Below are 22,213 nucleotides of genomic sequence, written 5' to 3'. Positions count from 1 at the left end.
TGAAAACAGAATGTGTGATTGGATAGAAGGCTTCCTTCAATCAGTGCATGTACCTTGTTATGGTTTGTCCTAAAGCTTTGATGAGATACATTACTGACAACCAACAAGCCAATGTCTTCGGTTCACGTGTTTCATTTTTAAACATCACCCTCAAAATCCCAGTCTGTTTATTCTAATAGTTTGATTATTTCTACTGAAGAGAGAAGACAAGGGAAGGAGGAGGTTGAGGAGCGGACAAGGGGAAAAGTAGAGGCAGCTAATAATGTGATTAGGGAGGAGGAAAGCTGCTGTTGAGAAATAGACTTTGTGTTGGATTATTTTCTCCTTTTTAGAAGCTTACAGACCGTGAGCAGCTGTTTTATACCTCAACTCTTAACACCCCCAAATCCCCTGATTTAGACTTAAACTGCATAGAGAGGGAGGAGAGGAAGATGGGGAGTAGAAAGCAAAGTAAGGGAATTAAAAAGGAGAGAGGAGGAAATAGAAAAGCAGAGCTGGACTAATGAGACAGCAAAAGAATAGTCAAGGAGAGAAGAGACATTAGTGGACGTTTAAAACTACTAATGATGTAATCCTGCATGCAGGAAACGATATGTTTAGATGAACAGAAGAAACGGGGCGCTGAGGTTGATCAAGAACACGCATGACATGAGAGAAGGATGCTCACAAAGTGAGAAGGAGATGCATCTAACTTCAAGGTGTCTTGAAATGGCAGAAAGGGCTTCATGTTTGTGTTTGTTTGTCACAAGCTCACTCCTCAATCACACATGCATCGTGTGAAATCCTGCAGCTGAGCATTTGGCAGCTTTGTAAACACACACACACACACGGTTTACCTGTGAACACGAAGAAGTCTAAGCTCATTATATAGCTCTGTTATTGTCAGCGTCTGGGCTGAGGGCCAGCTCTGACTCATGCATCAGTGCTGAGATGTCTTCGCTGGGTTTGTCTGCAGATCGAGCTTTATTTATTTATTTTTTACATGTTGTTTACACAAAAAAGGCATCAAATACCATGTTTGTTATCAGAGCATATTTGCTAGCTACATCTTTATTAATAATGTTGTTGTTTTCTTGATGGTGTACTCTAAAAAATCCCTCAGGAGAGACAAGTGAGGAATAGAATAATTTATGTAAATAGATAACATCTTTGGCCTCTATGGTCGGGCTTGATGCGTTTGGACAATGACAAGTCTGAGCGTCGACAGCATAAATCCCCCCACATGGAGTCCAGACTCTGGTGGTGGTGGAGCTGATGACTTGTTGACACAGGATGAAGGGGCGGTGATGAGGAGGTGAAGGGGCGGTGATGAGGAGGTGGAGGGGTGCACGAAACATCAGCATGAAGGAACTAAGGCAGAGAAAGAATCGTATTAAAAAAAAAGGGGAGCAGAGCAATGATTGGCCGGCAATGAGAGGGACGTGATTCGATTGGTTTGATAAGTTCTGCTGACGAGTCAGCTGATTCTAATGAATGACAGCGGAAATGTAAGTGAGCGTGCATGAGAGGGATGAATGAGAGAGAAACCTGAAGGTGAAATATGTAGTCTGCCTGACTGAACTTATGCTATAGCTTCTTTCAGTCTTGTGAAATTGAAAGATGGGGTCTTTTTAAAATCAATTGTGTCTTAAACTTGTGCCATCTTTATTCAAAACAGTTTCTGTGGATTTAGAAATATGGATACTAATACACATTCAACTCTTCAGCTTGGCTTGCTGGCTCCAAAATGTGATCCCTCAGAAATCAGGGCTAATGTTTTCAGCTAAAACACTCCAGGTGCAATTAAATGGTTCACAGGCATTGATCCTCACTCCTCTTCTTCAATCTATTCTCCTTTATCACTCCCTGTAATGGCTAAGCCGGTGTTAAATGCTTGATAAATGAGTTCTGAGACTGCCTTCCAATTGATTTATTAAAATCTATAAAAACTGTCTTTTCGTTTGTGTGCATGTATGCTGGAGAAAGAAAGAGTTGGGAAAAGGTAGACTTGTAAACCTCAAGTGTGTGATTATCAAATACTCTTTTGAGTCCAGGCTGATTCTTGAGACATGCAGCCCCTCGTGTTGCTGCTGCAAGCCGCCGCCTCAATCCCAGAGACTCCAAGTGAAACCCGAATGGGCCTCAGTTGATATCTTAGAGAGCTGCATAGAAGAATAAACTTCTATCTCTCTCTTTGCTCATCAGTTCTGAATTTGTAGTACAGTGTGAGTTTATCAATTCTTTGTGACTTAAAAACAACCTCTAACTGTGGCAGCCTGAGAGCTAAAGAACAGGGTTCATGTCTTTGAAGAGCTGCTGAGTAAAGTGACCCTATTCATACAAGATGTATAACATGAAGAGTTTCATGAAGGTGAAAAGTTCATTGAGGAGGTTCATTAGTCAGTCACTACTGTCACACTAAATTATTGAAAGATAGAAAGGTGAAGCCGCAAAGTGAAATTCAATTTTAAAGTCTGTCATTGAGACAAGTTAAACACACACATGCACTAACAAGATCCTATAGACCTATATCAGAGTGAGGGGGCAGTTGGGGGTTTGTTGCCTTGCACAAAGGCACCTCAGCAGTTCTCAGGAAGTTAACTGGCAACCCTGCGGTGCCCAACCCAGTACTGCGGCCCCCCTATCTGTCTGTCTGTCTGTCTGTCGAATATAATACATACAGACTGAGAGTGCTTTAATGTGTCCTATACACAAGGTGTGTGTTGATTAGGGAAACTGTGCAGGCTGTGTTTCATTGTGTATGCTGAACATTAGTGGAATGATATGAAGACAACATATGTTGTAAAGATTATGCTCCTCAACATGCAATGACCACAAGATCAGAACATGTTTCAAATATAAAACTCCAATCAGTTGCAATTTTAGAGTTTGTTGGGGCCCTATAAATAATTGATATGAATCGACTGATACAACCTGCACTCAGCAGGGTAACGAGAGTGAGCGCTGTCAGTTGGGGCCCCCTTTACTGAGGTCTTCTGTCATCACAAAATTAGTACACTTTCAATCTGGGGTCCCAAGCAGTTTCCTGCTTTGCCTGTTCACAAGCAGCACCTCTGACCCTAATACGGTCTGTGCTATTCTGTATACTGTAGGAGACATAATTACCAACAAAAGTAGTTATTGGTCCCTGACAGTCTCTACCAATCGAGTGTGAGGAACGAGATCAGTACTCCGTGAAGATAAACAGTTATCAATAAAAACAGTGTTTCAAAGATTCCACCACCACAACTACTACATGCATGAAGTTACAAAACATACGCAGAAACATACTGACACAGTACACGCAACATTAACTCTGCTTGAGCGACAGACTCAGATAGTCTCTCACACACACACACACACACACACTCTCTCTCTCTCTCCCTTTCTCTCTCTCTCTCTCTCTCTCTCTCTGTCTCTCTCTCCCTCTCCTCTCTCTCTCTCTCTCTCTCTCTCTCTCTCTCTCTCTCTCTCTCTCTCTCTCTCTCTCTCTCTCTCTCTCTCCTCTGAGGGCACAGCTTGTGATCTTTCTTGCATGCTGGTTGTCTCAGTGATAGTGGTCAATACACGGCTGCTAAAATATAGATCATAAAAAGAGCTGATGAAAGTGAATAAACAAAAATCCTTGAAGGTTTTCCAAAATGCAGTTAGAACTTAGTCTAAACCATTGATGACTATACTTTGTAATTATTCTCTATATGCAGAAATAGGAGAGGATGAATATGTGTATTAGAGTCTCATCCACCAGTATCATTAAGCATATCCCTCAGCCATTCATATGTCTCTCTTCCACTGTCCCCCCACTTTTTATAACACACACACACACACACACACACACACACACACACACACACACACACACACACACACACACACTTAGAGAGTGTATTTTGTTAGTCTCAAACACATAATTACCTCTTAATGCTTGTCATTAAGTCAAACTGAAACATTAAAACATTGAGATAGTTGTAGAAAATAAACTCAGCTGAGTGAAAATCACATTAAATGAGTTTGTTCTGTCATTTCATAGGCTGCTGCTTGTCAAGTGTTAACTGGAGTCACACTTATTATGTGACTGCCACTGAGCCAATCAGAATGTCATTCATGCTGTTCATGTGACAAAGGGGAAAATACTAATCCTATTTCTTCACTAATATTATTTATAAGGTTATTAATTTGTATCCCAACATGTGAGCACAACGATTACAATGAAAATGTTCCTTTCTTAACAAAGTACACACTGCACAGTAGAAGCTGCATTACTGTAATATTAATCTACTCTTACATTTGTATTTTTCTTCTTCTGCTGTTTCACATCTAATTTAGGTCTGATGTCTCTCTCTATTTAACCTTTCTCTCTACTTGTTTGCTCCAGGTCAGCCTGCCAAATGACTCCAGCTGTGTTGAAGAGATTTTGCGGGTATGTCACTTGGACACACACACACACACACACACACACACACACACACACACAGATGGATAGACCAGTGAATGTATTAAAATAATTGAAAAAAATCTCCACCTTTTCCCATTTTACAAAAGTGAGACCAAAGTATCCACTTGATGGGCGCTGACATTGGTCCTGGTGACGCGTAACAGCAAAGATCCTTCAGTACTGTACAGTCCAAAGAAGAACAGATGTGTGGCGGTTAGGATCAGACTCCGGTTGGCTGTTAAGGAAAAGAATAGTGGATAAAACCATCCAAGGTTGGCTGACCACGTACGCCAACGGATACTGTTGCCTGCTAGCTAGTTATTTCGCAAACATGAAAAGTACTAATAACCTAGTTATGCTGCAGTGAATGTAGTTTATATATTCACACTACACAAACAATATATAACAACACTCGTTTTAATAGTTTTAACACAACAACTAAAGTTGCTTATTAGAAAGTTACTTAGAAGAAGCAATATAATTCCCAATGGATTGTGGGATGTGTAGTTCCTCGACTCCTGGAGACAAATATGTACACAGCGTTGTATCTTTGCCTTTTTGTCTGTTTTTCAATGCTGTTATGGTGCAAAATCCATTTTACTACAGTCACAAGTATTGAGGTAGCTGGTTGTCTTGGTTACAGGCTTCAATCTTTAGATATAAGGATTTTGTGAGATGTCAAAGGATTTTAATGGAGGAATTTACTTCTGGAACCAGAGCCGCAGTAAAAGTAGGTGGTGTTGACCAGATTTAGACAGCACCCCATCAGTTGCATTTATAAACAGATCTGTAGTGGCAAGGCAAGTTCCACCTTTTTTATTGCAATAAATAACCAATTAAAAGAGATTTTCAGAAAAACACAAGACTCAAGCACAAATCAGCATTATAATAACGAGCATGACTGAAAAATACAGGACTGAGATAAAAGGAAAAAATTGACTTTTAAATTTTAAGACACATTAACATTCACACAAAGACAGAATGAGGAGTAATTTCCCTGATGATCAGCTTTTACCTGTTTACTCACAAAAGCCTTGTCTCACTTCAGAAGGTCTGGTTTCAAGGAGAAAGAAGAGAGAACAGAGAAAAAGAGGGACAGATGGGGAGAGAGGGAGAGAGGGAATTGAGGGAGATCTGTTGGCTCGGCTCTAAACAAGTTTTTATCTTTTTGAGAGAAGACTGCATGCAGAAATCTTTTCCACAGTCACTTCCCTTTTCCCTCCTTGATCTCTCCTTCCATCTCTCTGTCTTTAAATACGTCATGAAAATAACACCAAGAAATACAAACGGGCCATAGTTTCTTCTATATATTGTATATTTTACTGCTCAGTTTCCTCTTTCTTTTGTAACTGTTTTTGTCACTGTATTGTCACTCTCTTCTCTCTGTCAAATCGATTGTCTGACTTGCTCTCTGTTTTAGTCTCTGCCTCTGTCTTCCTTTCTATAATGCTTTCTGCCCCCTGTCATTCACCCCTCTCCCTTTCACAAACAAACGTGCCAAGAGGCTGTTTGACAGACCGTATGCTGTGAGCTCGATGAAAAGCCTCTGTCAATAATATAGGTGCACTGGTGAATTCAAACTGTGGTTCTAAGCCGTGTCAAGTGGAAGGATCAGGGAGTTCAAACTTTGAAGTGAGATGAATCTGAGCCTGAGGTTCATTTTCTTTTGGTCTGACACTACAGATACTTGTCAGACGTCGAAGAAACATTCTTGTAATTGATCTTTTTACAGTTTGTGGCAGCTATGTGTATCAATGAAAGGGTGTACAGAAGCTGCTTGAAGCTGATGTCGCACATCTTTAATCAAATCTTAAAAAGAAAAAAAAGAATGACTTCTCAAGGAGAATTTTTGACGATTTCATGGTAAAGGAATTAACCTTTCTCTTTCTCACGCTCAACTGTGTTATTCTATTCTTCAAAGTATGGTTGGGGTTAGAGTTCAAGGAAGGCTAAGGATTTTTTTTTTTTTTGGGGGGGGGGGTTATCATTTTTGAAGTTTTAAAATATCTTGCTTTCAGGTTGTTTTTGCTAGTCCTTTATATAATCGCCTCCAGAAGCAAACACTCACACTAAAGTACAAAGTGTGTGTTTACTGCTTCTATCTCTACTTTCAGCTACAGCATGTTAGCATGAAGCTAAGCACTGGTGACTGGAACCTGCCTGTCCAATAAAATGGATAAAAGCCAACCCATGGTTGACCCACGTTAGGGAACAAGCTTTATCCACTTAGTGTTTCACCTCCCTCAGAATCACATCTAACCGCTGAACTGTAGCCACTCCTAAACTTACCTGTGAGCCGTCACTGGCTTTAAGAAACACACCCTCCCTGCCCAGAAACGTCCCGAGACAACAAAATCCTCAAAATCCATCTAGAGGACAAGGTCTCTGCAGACACCGTCAACACCACCCGTGTACGGAGGCCAATAAGTTATTGATTGATTTTTTAGGAAAATGCTACAAACTCTGCCTTTAAGCCCTATCTTGTTTTATAACCAAATGAAATGGAAAAACTATTTTTGAAGTATTTCATATCAACTTCTGTTCTGTAACTTTTTAAAGTTTAATTGAGCCATAATTGTCACTATGAATAGTTTTGTACAACTTTAACCCTATTTTAAAAAAGCATGTCCACCTCAATAAACTTCAGTAATTTTAATTTTTTTAATAATAATAATAATTTTAATTATGATGCCAGAGACACTGACTCCATGAGTAGTTGGAATAATATTCAGAAAAATCTGAAATACATTCTCTGCCAAAAAAAAGCAAAATTTAAATCAACTGATAAAATTAAAACAGCGCAACTAAATTCATGATTCATCCTTTCTAGAGTGCTGAACTTCCTCTATTGAAAAGAGCCATGTGTCTGATAAACAGGCACTGGCTAAGACTTAAATCACCATTAACCTATGAACCAGGAATTTACAAAGGGAGAGTTTCTCAACATCTTATTAACATAAAAATATAAATACATAGGGGGTAAGAAACTGGACTTGGTTTTCTGATATTTTTTAATCGCCCCCCGGAACACATAACGTTTTTTAATTGAATTAAATTAAGACTTGCTGTCTGATCGAAGAACACTTTTAATAATCCCTCTGAAAATAATAATAATAATAATAATAATAATAATAATAATAATAATAATCCCTTACTTATATACAAACATTTCAAGTAATGCACCAGATCTCACAACTAGATCACTTCAAAAAAGCAACAGGCTTTAGGACCAAACTGGGTAGGTGCCCTAAATATAGCTTACATTAAAGATAAATAAATAGAAATACACACAAAGACAGACAGATACACACACACACACACACACACACACACACACACAAATACACACAGAAAGATAGACTCACACACACAAGCATACACACACTCACACAGTCAGGATTAACGTCTCTCAGAATGCAGGACCTGTTCTTTTAGGGATGTGGTGATGTCAGAGAAGAGTTGCCTAGCAACTTGCCGTATGTCTAGTCCAAGTGCATTACGATAGCAGAGTGGAAAATAACATGCACAAGGAATAGACTCATACTCTTGGATCTTCAGTACTTTAAAACTCCACACACACACACACACACACACTCACACTCCCTAATACATGAACACATGAGTCATCTAAGGAATATGAATCATCAACTCCAGAGGGGGTGAAGAGAAGCATGATGGGAAATTGTGATGTCACTGACCTTATAGGCACTCTGACCTCGTGGCCTGCTGTATAAGGCTGCAGTGGTGTTGCATAAGCAGCTGTATGATTCCCTGTTCTCACACAAGGGCAAACTTAAATAAGCATAAGTTGTAATCTTTCTATAGTTTGTACTATCACCAGAGGGACGTACATCAAAGCAGGTTTGACATATACAGGTTTTTTTTGAGTAAGCTGGCTGGACAAAGTCTGAAGCTTCAGTTATACTGTAGATTAAGGGTATAACAAATGGTTGTTTGCTTCAGACTCATCATTTGATGCTTCTTCTAGACAAAAAGGAACAATCAGCTGTCTGGTTCTGATATATGGAGATTTGAGAATGTAAAAAAGGTAAAATGGTAAAAAAAAAAAAATGACACTGCTGCAGATGGGAAAGGGGAGGGGGCGCTGCTGAAAATCATTGTGAGTACACAAATAGATGTATGCCATTTAATTTGGAAAAATTACTTTAAATCTGTGTTTTAGCTGTAAAACCAACCTTGACAAACTAAACATAATCAACTGTCCTGAGATGCAGCCTTCTTATTGTTCTTCCACCTTGCTGACATTTAAAGTTTGAATTTTACCCAAAGAAGGTTAAGGATTGTGACTGAATAATTATTTTTTCTTGTATTTATCACTGTAACTGAATGAGTAGGCTTCCTACTGATTCTTCACTGAATAAGATTCACGATGTATGTATCGATATATGGATGTACTTCATTGATCCCAAACTGTGAAATCATGGTGTTCCAACCTGCTGAGTTCACATTGTACATATAGTTTGTGATGCTGTAACTACATGACTTAATTCTTTGGCTCTGATAATGTAATGGTTTGATTTCAAAGGTTTTCATATACAGTACATATTACATCAGCTGAGAATATATACTGCGCACCGAGAAGACCGTCAGGAAATAATCAATAAAGTAAGGACAGGGGGGAAACGATCTTTACTCTTCTTTTATTGAGCCTATGTCTCCTCCTAACTACAATAACTGCAGCTTGTTGTGCCTAACACTGGGGCTCTTGCATTAGCATGTTCCTTTCAAAGTGGTAAATTCAGACACGTTACAATCACAGTTTTTGCCAGGCTTGTTAAATCACAATGTGTGTATTAACTTAACTTCTTTGCATTTTCTCCTCCCAGTATTTTGCACACTGGGGCAGAAACTCCCAATGTTGCATATTTATTAAGGCAAACGTACTAAATGGACAATACGTGTGGTTTTGCTCATATGAAAGACTCCCTGCACGATCTTAGTAGATCAGATAACACAAATGCAAACATTTAGTGAATCAGGCCCATATGACACAACAACAAAAATGGAAATTACATTTTATTTAGTGTGTATTTTTATTGTCGTTTTGAATGAAAAGGGCATTTTGTTTTCAATATTACAGTATTATTGCATGTGGCCTGAATGATCTCAATAAATGGCCCTTTGAGTTATTGAAAAAACTCAAAGTCTTTGTGGGCCTTTAAGTTTTGTATTTGACTAGCCCTGGTTTAGAGTAAATAACTGGATGAAGTCAGGTGAAAAGAGAGCCAGCTTTGTGATACAGAACAACCTTGGCTCTCTGAATAAGTTTAACTTGCTCTCTGTTTCTGTGTCTGTAGCGTTAAATATGTAAATGAGTGGTGTCTGACCACGCCCCTCTCTGGAAGGGCTCTCGTTCCATGTCCGATTGTTTACGGTGAGAAAGCAGAGTCAGGGCAGAGCAAACACCTAGCTGTGGGAGTGTCACCCACCTGGGGGAGGGGCTACTGCCCTTTGTGATGTCAGGAAGAGAAATTCTCCAAACGGCCTGTTTGAGCACACATATTCTGAAAAGTGGAGCAGGTAAAAGACGGAAAAGATGGACTTTTCTCATGATTGGGGTCATATAAGTGTTAACAAAACATGTTTGAACTTAATTTTGTATAATATGTGACCTATGACTGTGTTGTTGTTTTTGTATTTAGGAGATGACACATTCCTGGCCTCCTCCTCTCACTGCCATACACACTCCTGGGAAGGCTGATCATACCAAGTTCCCCGTCCTAAATAAGGTTGATATGAGTTCTCTTTCTTTGTGTCAACACAGAGGTCTATCTACTTCTGTTAAGGCTCAATAGCGCTAATTTGTTCTCGAATACTGTTCCTTCAAATGTTTTTGTCCAGGCAGCCTCCAAGCAAAAATAGCTTGTTCTGATCCCACACATGTTATCTTTATCAGATGGTAAAACTTCCAAACTCAAAGATTTAAAACTTAAAAAATCCTATTGAAAATGCAAAATCATTTTTAAAAAGTCTTGAATGTAAGTGTTAATGTGTTACCTTTGTTACTATTTCAAAAAATAATTGTACTTTGCGTGTGCTTAGAAGTGAAAAAACGAAGACGACCCTGTTATTTACTTATGCATTCAAGGGCTGCTCCTGCATGTGAACATTAAAATGAGGTGGTCGTCCATGCAGGGAAAAGACAGGAAATGAATTCCGTGTAATATCAGTGTTGTGCAGCTGTGAAGTCAATAATGACATCTGCTAGTTAATTCATTTCGCTCATTGCCCTCTGGCTTTCTCTCCCCCTCTCTCCTTGCCTCTAGGAGCCACTGCATGTGACCTCAGGCTACAACTCTCAGAGTAAGTTTCACAGCATCCACATTGTGGCTGTTTGATAATTAACACCGTTGAGGCTGGAAGGGCAAAACCACCCAGAAGAAATGTGAGAAGAGCTGCTGAGGTTCAAATAAACTGAAGCTTCAGGAGCAGAAAAGTCTGAAAACCTTTGCTTTTATTTCCATGAAAAAAGTAATGAATAAAAATAAATGAATAAAAAAATGAATAAAAACTCAATTCATGTGATTGATTGTAGAGGCAGTTTTTAATAATTAGGATTACATGCATAGAAAACACACACATGCGTCACAAGCGCTGAGAAATGTTTTACAATGTGACATCAGTAAATCTATCTGCTTGTCCAATATTGAAAGAGTAAGAGAGGAATTACCTTTGCTTTGTTGCAGAACGATGTAGTGTATCAGCAAAGCCGGCCACTAAACCTCCCACTGCACCACAGAAGTCGTGAGTATCTGTCTATCCTCTCTGACACACACACACACACACACACACACACACACACACACACACACACACACACACACACATGCATACAGGCTGAACTCTTGGATGAAATTCACTGCTCGTTGGAGAAATCAAAGGTCAGAGTGAGACGGTACAAAAAACCATTAATTTAAAGTGAGCCGGGAGCAAAACACAACATCACTGGCTTTTGCACACTTCACTCACATGGCGGCACAGTAGAATGCTCGGGTAATGCCCTCTCAAACTACAAATCACCAAAGGGGATATTACTTAGAAATTGGCAGTTTTCTAAATGTGATTACGTCAAAGACTTCTGCCCCTTAAAAGGACGTTTTTTTCTTCCCATTGTAACTTATGCTGCTCTTTGAAAGTGCTCATGAGGGATTAAGTCCATGTATAACATTAAGTCTTAAAATATTATGGTCTTTGTAATATAGCAATAAGTAATATAGCAATATTATAATATAAGTAAAGTCTTTTACCTGCTTTTTGTAAAGCGTCATGAGACTTGATATGAATTGGCGCTATAAAGATTGATTGATTGAAGTGATGGTCCGAGCGTAGCTTTGAGGATGTGACATGTAACTCAGGAGCAACAAAAAGGAATTGATCAAACATGTGAGTGAATGTACAGCTAACTAGCTTCCTATAAGCATCCTGTTTTCCTAATGTTTCCCTCTTTAGTACTGCTTATTCATCGTAAGATAGGAAGTTATTGAACATGAATTGTGATCCTAAAACACTTTTGCTTACTTCGACCTTTTAAGGGCCATGCTAAGGAAAGCTTGAGATCGTAGTTTATGTTAAACATCTTCCTAACTCCTTCCTAACTCCTTTCAATAAGCAGTAACAAGTAGGGCAAACTCTTGCATAGCCTGAAAGCTATTGAATATGGTCATATAGAGTAAGTACTAATAAATGCTCGATCATGACTAATAAGCATGCTACTAATAAGTGTGCTACTAATTAGCATGCTAGTAAGAAACTAGTTAATGCTAAATAATATGACCTTATTTAAAAGTGTGATAGGGGAGTGAGGTCAATTTATGAGGAACACCCATAAGAGTAGACCTTGTACAAGACAAATCATGTCTTGTACAAGGTCCGTATCTTGTGTAGAAACAATCTCCATAACAAAGTGTTACAGTGTTTTTTATTGTGACACAAGAAGATGTAGAGCGTGTATGAATAAGTGAGTCTTGTTCACAAACAATGACTTTGAGACAACGTCACAAAACTTCAGCTTGAGGGTTTGCCCTGTGAGTCTAATGAGGAAAGATCTCCAGTGTATGTTTGTGTCCGTGTGTGTGTGTGTTTGGACTGTGAGAACACATGCATCTGATGTTTTTTACAGCACAGTGTTTAGCAATGACTCACGAGTAAAGCTTGGCATTAGTTTTAGAAAATGTTGACACCCACTCAATGAATCTTCTGACAGTGCTAAATCTCTACCGGTAACTGTAAGAAAATAATCGTTGTATGAAGACAATAAGGAACATTGTGACACTTTAATAATGTGTTTCCAAAGCTCTGCAAGTCATAGATATGCTATATTTCATAACTCATCTCTGTCTGCATCTATGCTCATCGAGGCCTCCAGTCTTTTTATGACTTTTCTTTCTTGCTTCCCGTCCCTCCTCTGTCACAAGCTTCCCTTCTCTTCTCCATCATTATTATCTCCCTCTCACAGTACATCCTTTCTTAAAATACAGAAAAAGAATCCATTATTCATGAATTCAAACATATCCATCATCGCAATGTGCTCTGCCCCTTATCTGTACGATTTCTTTTTGTGTACTTTGCTTCTGTTACTCACAACTTGCAGGGTCCCAGCTGAAAACACAACAACATGAGGGGATCTTTTTTTTAATGGTGCACACAGTGACAAGTGTGGTGTGTGAGGCAGTAAAATCAAATCCTTAAGGGGATTCACTCCTGTCATAGTAACAATAGCAGTACCAGCTTAAAATAACACAAGTTTATGTTGCGTTTTATATAAAGAAATTAAACCTGGCAAGGTGCCATTGCAAAACACATAAATGCAGAAAAACATGTACTAATGAGCAGTTGCTGCTCTGAGGAAGGTTATCAACTGTGTGTCAGTTGCATCTTTTCACTTGTATATATTTTAAGCATTTCATCTTTTGCATGCACAGTCCCAAATAAATACATGCAATAATGAAATCCAAAGTAAGAAGCCTCTGCAAAAACAATCAGTGTATGTTCCTGACTGAGAGGCTGATCCGAGCTCAGCAAGACCCCTTTGTTTTCAAAGAATTCTTGGCAGTCTGAGACAGCAGTTCGGCTGTCAGACAGAAAGTTTCCAGATGTAAAAACAATCTGGGTTTCCTCTCCAAGCTCTAAAAACTAAACATCTGGTAGCTTTTCGGCAGCAGAGCGTTCCAATCATGCACGAATTCTGAACAATGTTCAAACGTCTGATCAAAGAGAACTGCACATCATTACTTGGCATATCAGACCTACATGTAATACAAGCAGACAGGGATTATGTCTGCAATAACGTGTCCTTTTGTCTCCGTGCAGAATGTTGGAGGATGACCTGAAGATCAGCAGTGATGAGGAGGAGGCCGAACAAAAGGTGAGTGTCTCCTCCAGTCAGTCCATTCATGTATCCCTCTTTTCATCTCAGTGTTCATATGCCCATGTTTCTGGCATCCCCTTGTTCATTAACAGTTTCATCACTTGATCCAAGCACCCAGTCACCTTTAAGAAGCTTTTATTAAGGCTTTTATGACTGTTGACCCGACTTAACTCCACACAACTCTGGTGACCCCAGACATACATCTATTTGCTGAAATGACTTTGTTTCTACTGTGTTGCAAGTAAACATTCATTTTAAAGCCCATTTTTTTGAAGAGAGAGAAAGACACGATGGATTACAGACAGACAGAGACTCTGTCTTGTTTTGTCATTGACTACGGCCAACAGTAGTCTATGTCCAATATATTGTAATATTTAATATAATTTTAAGGTTTGGATTTAGCGTGTTTGCGGAGGTACTTGGTTTGAATCCCCGGAGTTTGCGTGTTCTCCCCGTGCATGTGTGGGTTCTCTCTGGGTTCTCCGGTTTCCTTCCACAGTCCAAACAACCACATTTCCTGTAGGTGTGAAAGTGAAAGTGGCTGCTTGTCTGTCTCTTTATGTCAGCCCTGTGATTAACTGACAAAGAGTCCAGGGTGTTCCCCACCTCTCACATAATGACAGCTGGGATCAGCTCCAGACCCCCGGAACTCTGTATGGGAAAAAGTGGTAGAGATAATGAATATCATTTTTATTGATTATTAAATACACATTTCAGGCTACCCCATTTATAATCCATGCAAATCCATCTGGCATCGGGAACCCAAGGTTGAGAAAACCTGCCTTAATTTGTCAGCAATTGTCTCATGATGTCTTATTAACTGAATATGTAAATTGCATTTTTTTAGGATCAAGGCTACTTTAATAGTGATGTCTTTAAATGACCTACAGAGTGAGTAACCAGACAGAGCTAGACAGTTAGGGAGAAGTAGGATGAGATTGTTTGTTATGGATACTACACACCTGTGTACAGACACACGAGCAGTTAAGAGACCAGTCGTTCGGCTTCGGGCTTAGGGCTGTTAAAGACACATTGAAATACAAACTTAGTTTACAAAATATCCCTGTACAAAATTATTGGGAAAAAAAAGAAAGGCAAGACATGAAACATGAGGAACAGAGAATAAAATGTATAACTTTACCCCAAATTGTGACAGAGATTCCAACACGTTTCTCCTGCATTCAGTTCAGTCTTTTATGTTTAATCTTCAATAAAAAAAGTGCTCCAGGACAACATTATATGGCACCGTATTTATGGGGTCGGAGGTGGGCAGCGAACATTTTTGAGACTTGGAAAAGGTTGGAAAGCACTGATCTATAGGGAGCAGCACATAAAAACACAGAAGTAGAGATCATCTGTTCCCAGGTATTTTGGTCAGCATGTTTGTTGCTATGCGACAGCAATGACACATCATAGTGCAGGTAGTTGCAGACTTGACTTCGGTAATTGTTGTAGTGGCTCGCTGGTGTCTCCAATGGTGTCACATCCGGTCTCATCACCATCCAACTCCACACTGCTCCTGGAGGCTATATGCTTTTCGTGGACACGTAGCGTTAATTTCTAAGAGTATGTACAAAATCAACGCTACAAACCACCACATGGGTCTTGTGTTTGCATATCGTAGTTAAAGCTTCTGAAGTGGCATACTTTAGGCTTCAACAGAGGGGCTTAGCAAACAGTAAAGTGATAGTACTAAGTGACAGGTCTAACTGTCAAACGAACAGAGGCCAAAGTTACTGAACCACTGATTGGATACTGACAACCCCTGATGGGATAATAAATCATCTTGATTGGCTTGTTTCGATTCAATTGTCCTACTTATTTATGTGTTGTTGGGTTTTTTTTCGGTATGAAATTGGCACCGGAGTCTCCGGCCAGTTGGGTCTGACACAAATGATGCCAGATAAGAGTTCAAAACAGTCGGTTAGGGTCTGGCTGCTGCCCTGGCTCCCACTGTGCAGATTTATTTCAACTCTCATCAAAGAGTTAATGAGACATTTTTTGTTAATAAAAAGATACCAGTTCCTTTCAACCCCCCCTTTCAACTGGCCTTCTGATGGTATAATTACCATGATGATAGATACAATAATCAGAAATGATGGCAGGACATTTAAGTGGTTTAATTCATTATAATTATGCTGAAAGTAGATCTGGTAATAACAGTTCGTTAATGTGCATTCAGAATTGTCTATTGGCACGCTTAATCACGGATATTACTCTTAAGCCTGGCTCACAGTGCAGGATTTTCAAAATGATTCCTGATTTTGAATTCAGGCCGCGTCACACAGAAGAATAAAGAATCTCCTCTATTATCTCAAGCATTCACGTACTACTCATGCTACGGGATTTCACAAAGCGGAGGATCGCACCATCTCATGTGACCTCACGTAAACGATGCAGCCGGCAGTTAACTTTTGGCCTCACTTACAGCTTATTGAAAATGTCTTTGCAGATGTTGACATGCATTTAATTGATTCAACATTGAGAATGTCGAGAATTGTGTCTAAATAAAGTTGGTTTTGTTAAAGACTTGAAAGTAATGATAATGTCTTTGAATCTTGTAGTTTACTTCTCATGCTAATCTACACGTTACTGTAGGCTATTCATCCTTTGGTTTCAAATAACAATAGGTGCTTGGTGGCAGCTGTGGCTCAGTGGTCGAGTCAGTCGTCTCACAGACAGTCTGAAGGTCAGGGGTTCAAGCCCCTGCAGCAATATGTCCGATGTTTCCTTGGAAACAAACCTGATTTGTAGCCGGTATATTAATGTGTTTGAATGGGATTAGTTCAAACTGATGAACACCTTCTGTTACTAAATAAAGAAAAGGTATTAGTGTTAACTTATCCACAGGAGGACTCAGGGTTACAACTTGAATAATAGCATTTTTATATTTCTCCTGTGGAAACTGAAGACCATTAAAACTAAGGCCTCATTTAAGTTTCCAGAGAACATCTCTATATGTGCACAAACAGAGCTGAATGATGATGAAAAAACAGACGAATGTGAAGGAGAGAGGAAACAAAAAAGTTAATGAGCTAGTGATACAGACAGGGAGACAGAGAGTGAGACAGACTTAAAACAATGCAGACAGAAAACAAAGATAACAAATGACAACATGGAAACTGAGAGAGAAACAGAGACATTGAATGAGAGAGAGAGAGAGAGAGAGAGAGAGAGAGAGAGAGAGAGAGGCTGAGAAGAATTGGAGGGTATTTTGTGCATGTTAACAGGATTAAAGCAAATGAGTGCACGGTGTATTACAACGCTTTTACAGCCTAAAGTAAAAGACTCTCTCACACACACACACACCTACACACAAACACACACACACACACACACACGCACACACCTTTTCAAATAAACTGATGGTACAATGGATTAAACATATACATATTGTACATATTGATTTATACTCATGGCATGTTTGTGCCAGCATAGACATGCATACACAAGAGGAAGTCTTTCTCACACACAGTGTCATTAATATTCTCTTAGCTCTTGGCGGAGGAGTAAGATGAATGTGGAGTTTTTTTTGCACAAAAAAAAGTAAAGAGACTGAGTAGAGGAAAGATTTCAAAGACAGAGCAGAGGAGGGGGGGAAAGCAGAGAGGGGTAAAGGAGAAAAAAAAAACAGATAGTGTCACCGAAGATGTTCAGAAACTGACTTCCATCTTTGTCTCCAGCTCCCTGCATGTCCTCATTTTCTCTCTGCTGGTTTCAGATCTTCTTTGTTACAGAACATTCAAGTTAAAAAAATAAACCTTAAAATATCGTTTCATCTTGAAAAACTATTGAGTTTAAAAAAGTTAATATATTTACATAACTGTGACTAAATTATATTTAATCTACCTCTGTGGTTGTTTGCCTTGAGTTTATCATCCTAGCCTTTGATTGGCCAACAGGGGGACATGTGATGAGTAACAAGGAAGTGTTGTTGTTATTGTGTCAAGGATCAATGTGGTTAACATAGGAGTGCAGCTGACAAAGCTATCCGTCTCCATCCTGCGGTTTTTCCTAAGTAGAGCATCAACCCCACGAGCCCCTCATGCTACACTCAAATGTTCTGCTGTTGTTCTGTTTTACAATCTTTCTGAGAGTGATTCTTAGGATCACTTCCAAAGGTCACTGGTTGTTGAATTTAGTTTGGTAACTTTGTGAATATACCATTTAAATCTGTATACCAGGTGTACAGCACACGTTCAAAACTGATAAAGTATTGGACACTAATCCGTGTTAAAACAGCAACAGCCTGGAGCGGATAGTAACTGAACTACAAGCTATGAGTAAACGAGAGTGTGCAGGGTATTGAGAAGCTCTTAATAAGTTCAAGTTTGCAGAGTAAGGTATGAGTGTGAGGTTTGAGTTCCAAAGTGGACATGTTTACGATAATCTACAATTGTGACAAAACCTCAGGAAATAGTTAACGGTCAGTGATTGATTTTTGTATTATCTTTCATGAAAATGTGTGAGGCTCTAATTGATCAAATATATGGGTTTTTCTTTAGGACCTTATTTTGTCCACATGAAAATATCCTGGGAAGGATATAGTCTTCAATGGATTAAATCCTGACAGCAAATCAAAGATGCTAACATTTGGGATGAATATTCTACTTCATTTGCAAGTGAAAAGCTCGTAGATTTTCAGCGGTGCAACCTCTGTGCAAGAGTTCCATCAGAAATTCCGGATGTCAAACCAACAGTGTTCAGGTGATTGATAAGCTTCTTAAGGGCTCTCTTGCTCACAAAAAGACACATTGGCTGTGGCTCAGAGTCTCTCAGCCCAAAGGTTGGGGGTTTGATCCCTAGGTCCTTTTTTTTTTTTTTTTTTAATCTTTGTTTATCGCCGTGGGGTAATTCGTGCACCCAGCGGTCGACCACAGGAGCAGCGAACTGCATACACCCTGACAGAGCAGGGGGAGCAATTCGGGGTTAAGTCTCTTGCCCAAGGACACATCGGACATGTTGCTCGCGGATCGTACCCTCGACCTCCCGGTTGAGAGACAATCCTTGGGCAAGACACTTAACCCTATATTTCTCCTGTTGCTAAAGTGGTGTGTGAGTGTGTTTGAATGGATTAATTACTTCTGAGGGTCTCTTCACTCAGCAGCCTCTGCCATCAGTGTGTGAATGTGTAGGTGTGACTGGTGGTGTAAAAGCACTTTGAGTCGTCAGAGTGCTTGAAAAGTGCTATACATGGTCAAGTCCATTTACCTTTTACTCTCTATAGACCAGTGATTCCCAAAGTGGCCGTCAGGGCCACCTTGAAAGTGACACTTCAAGGGGGGTCGGGACAGACAGACGGACGGACGGATGGACAGACAGACATTTCTTTGAAATCATACTGACCATTCTCTTTTTAGACAAATTCTTTGCAATTCCTTTTTGAAAGCAAACGTGCAAATAAATGAATATGCTGCATCTTTTAATAATGTATAAACATATATATAAACATGACTAACACTTCGTCTGTTGACAGGTGTCTGACAAACCCAAAGCCAGAGCCACTGCCCAAAGGTAAGACATTACCAGCTTTATCATTGGGGATTGTTTTCTCTGTTTATTCCAGAAGATTGGTTTATCAGAAGAAAAATATGGTCTACAGAGGGGGCAGTAACCTCCATTAGGTGCTGCAGTGACTACAGGAAACATTTTTTTGTCAATTTGGCCCTTATCTAAATGCTGTTAAATGCACAGTCTCAAGTGCAAGGTCCAGGGTCAATCAAGGCATGTCTGACTAACTTTTGAAAGTTTAAAGGAGATGAATCAAGTCTCTTGACTATACATAGGGTTTTTTTTGGCACAACATCAATTAAACTAATCAAAGGGCCATCTTTCATTCCCTTTGAAAGCCAGGTGTGCCTGAAGGCAGGTGTGTTGCTATTAAAGCTGCACATTTTGAGCCCTTTTCATCCAAAGACTTAGATGTAGACACACATTCAAGTTTTCTTTTCTGCCTGTACACAAACATGGTACATGCCACTGAAATGTGCTGGTGCTCATATTGGATTTACATCCACACAAGTAACCCGCAGCTTCAGAATTGATTTGTTTATTATGAACATATCTGGACACACCAACAGTATCTGGTATTCTCTTAAGATGATTCAAGTTGTATGTTTAGTGCTGGAAAACAACGTATTTATCCTGAAATGTGTGCATGATGGACATGGGACAGTCTAGGTTCATGTCTATGGGCATGATCGTTGGCTATGGCAGAGTCTCCACATAGCAGCACATCAGGGTATGGATGGGTGTGAATTGGTAGGTTTAACCTGCACATGTGTACATTAATACACCACAGATGAAGCAGTGGGTGCTACTTGGGGTTGAGTATAATGCCCAAGCACACAATGGACATGTGGCTGCAGGAGGCTGGGGCTCGAACCCCTGACCTTCTGGTTAAGAGACAGCCGACTCTACAAAATGAGTCAGAGCCATATTCTTTTTATCCTGCTCAAGATGATACGTCACTCCTTATCTCTAAAAGCAGTATATCACCACTACAAAAAGTTTGATCACATCACACTATGGTCAAATGTTCTAGGCCATAATGAACAGTGTGCAGTCAAAGCAAAATGACCTAAACAGGTGAAAGTTACATTTTCCTACAGAATACTGATGTTGATTCACACAAAAAAAACTATGAAACCTTTCACAAAAAAAGCGCAATATAGAAACTGGAACAACTCTGCCAGTCATTTAAAGAACCACAAGTATTCAAAGACACAGACGAGGCTCAAAACTGAAACAGCCATTGACCAGATCAACCAAGATTTGATGCACAGATGCCGCACTGGATGATTGCTACAATAAAGCACCCAGCTGCGAGGCACGAGGCTAATAGAAAGACAAATGTTTTCCAAGACCCACATCATGGCAATTTCCTATCACAGCTGGAACTGATGGAACAACTTGAAGAAGTCATAGATGACTGTTGAGGAGGATTCAAAACAATAAGAGGTGCATTACCTCAGCAGCCAAATAAAAAAAAATCACTAATGGAAACAAAATACTTGACGAGATAATCATAAAGTAAATTAAAAAGCACATTCCATTACAATGGACGTTGTGCTCCCGACATCAGCCACACTGAAAAACTTCCTGTCGTCTTGAGAGTAGTAAACTGTAAACTTTGTGCAATCAGTTGATGAATCTATCGCTGAACATTTTGAGGGATTTATTCAAGTTCAAGGTGCCACTGAAAAGGTTTGTGTGACACTTCTGGACAAGTTGTCCACCTGAAGGAATTGCAGACTGCCGTGGACAATGTTATAATAAAGGGAGCAAGTGGTGGGACGGTGAATGAAAAGACACTGTGTGTCCTCATGCTTAAGTTTTGCTCTAACTTTTTTGACAGCAGATGCAGCCAAATCAGCAGTGATTTTGGGTTTTGTTGTAAGTTGTACAATCGTTTAAACTCATCCGGTGTGAAAATGGTAATGGATCTGCTCTCCACCCCTCTTAGTGCAAAAGAAGGGCTCTGAGGCAATGTCCACTGAAAACAGCATAAAGGATGAACTCATGACATGGACTTTTGTGTTGTACACTGTAACCTGAACAACATGTTTCTTCAGATTTACCATGTCTGCAAAATTCTGCAGAGACAGTGCTTTCCTTTAAACAAACTCAGCGTATATCTTGAAAAAATTTGATATTATTCACTTTTTGCCTCTCATACTGATGCCAGAAAGATAGTAGAAAACCTAAAAATTTAGCAAAGAGAACCGAAAACTGTCGGTTATATGGGGAGAGAAGAGAACTCCATCCACTCCATAAGAGCATGAGGTTTTTTTTCTCCCCCTTGTGGAATCAGCCCTAAACAGATTGAATGAGACACTTTCTACACTGGAAGATGTTTATTCCCTTAAAAGTTTTCTGTTCTCTCAAGGAGACATGTCAAATTCTATTCAGAGTGACACACGTGCAGAAACTGTGAGAAACTGGAGGAAACACTACATGGCGTGGATTCAGAGGATTCAGGTTCTGGAGGTCAGGGCGGCTCCTTGCCCGTCCTGATTATCAAACTTCCTCCTCGACAGTGATGCTTGATTACATGTACTTCAAAAAGTTTCTGGGTCTCCATATCAAACTTCAGCATTGCCCTCTGTCTGTTTTTAACTCTTCCAGTCAGTGTTGCCTCTAGACAGGTCTTTTGATGTGAGGATTCACTGGAGGGAACATTTGCACGATAGTGTATAGTAGAGTGAGCAGCGTTTCTAAAATAATGATGAGCGATGATGGTTGATGAGCACTATTCACAACATTTAGTTCTTCTATGTTAAAACAATGTACTACTGTCAATATTGGCTATTTTTATTAGAGCAACATTTTTAATATATTTTTGATGATTTTGATTATTTGAGATTTTATTGGGTGGTTGTGGCTCTGCTGGTAGAGTCCTGTATCGATGT

General features: G+C 39.6%; 1 protein-coding gene across 2 annotated transcripts in view; it reads left to right on the top strand.

Moving 5' to 3' along the window:
• Nucleotides 1-22,213, top strand: part of aff2 (AF4/FMR2 family, member 2) — a 92,380-nt gene that overhangs the window by 40,499 nt on the left and 29,668 nt on the right. For both annotated transcript variants that reach the window (XM_079353052.1, XM_079353051.1), the window contains exons 5-10: nt 4,355-4,399; nt 10,078-10,164; nt 10,702-10,738; nt 11,122-11,179; nt 13,745-13,799; nt 19,279-19,316. In XM_079353052.1, the coding sequence (XP_079209178.1) occupies nt 4,355-4,399; nt 10,078-10,164; nt 10,702-10,738; nt 11,122-11,179; nt 13,745-13,799; nt 19,279-19,316 (320 nt within the window). The remainder of the gene's footprint in view (nt 1-4,354; nt 4,400-10,077; nt 10,165-10,701; nt 10,739-11,121; nt 11,180-13,744; nt 13,800-19,278; nt 19,317-22,213) is intronic.

This window comes from Symphodus melops (genome assembly GCF_947650265.1).
Source record: "Symphodus melops genome assembly, chromosome: 9".
NCBI lineage: Eukaryota > Metazoa > Chordata > Actinopteri > Labriformes > Labridae > Symphodus > Symphodus melops.
This window is presented reverse-complemented; position numbering and strand designations above follow the sequence as displayed.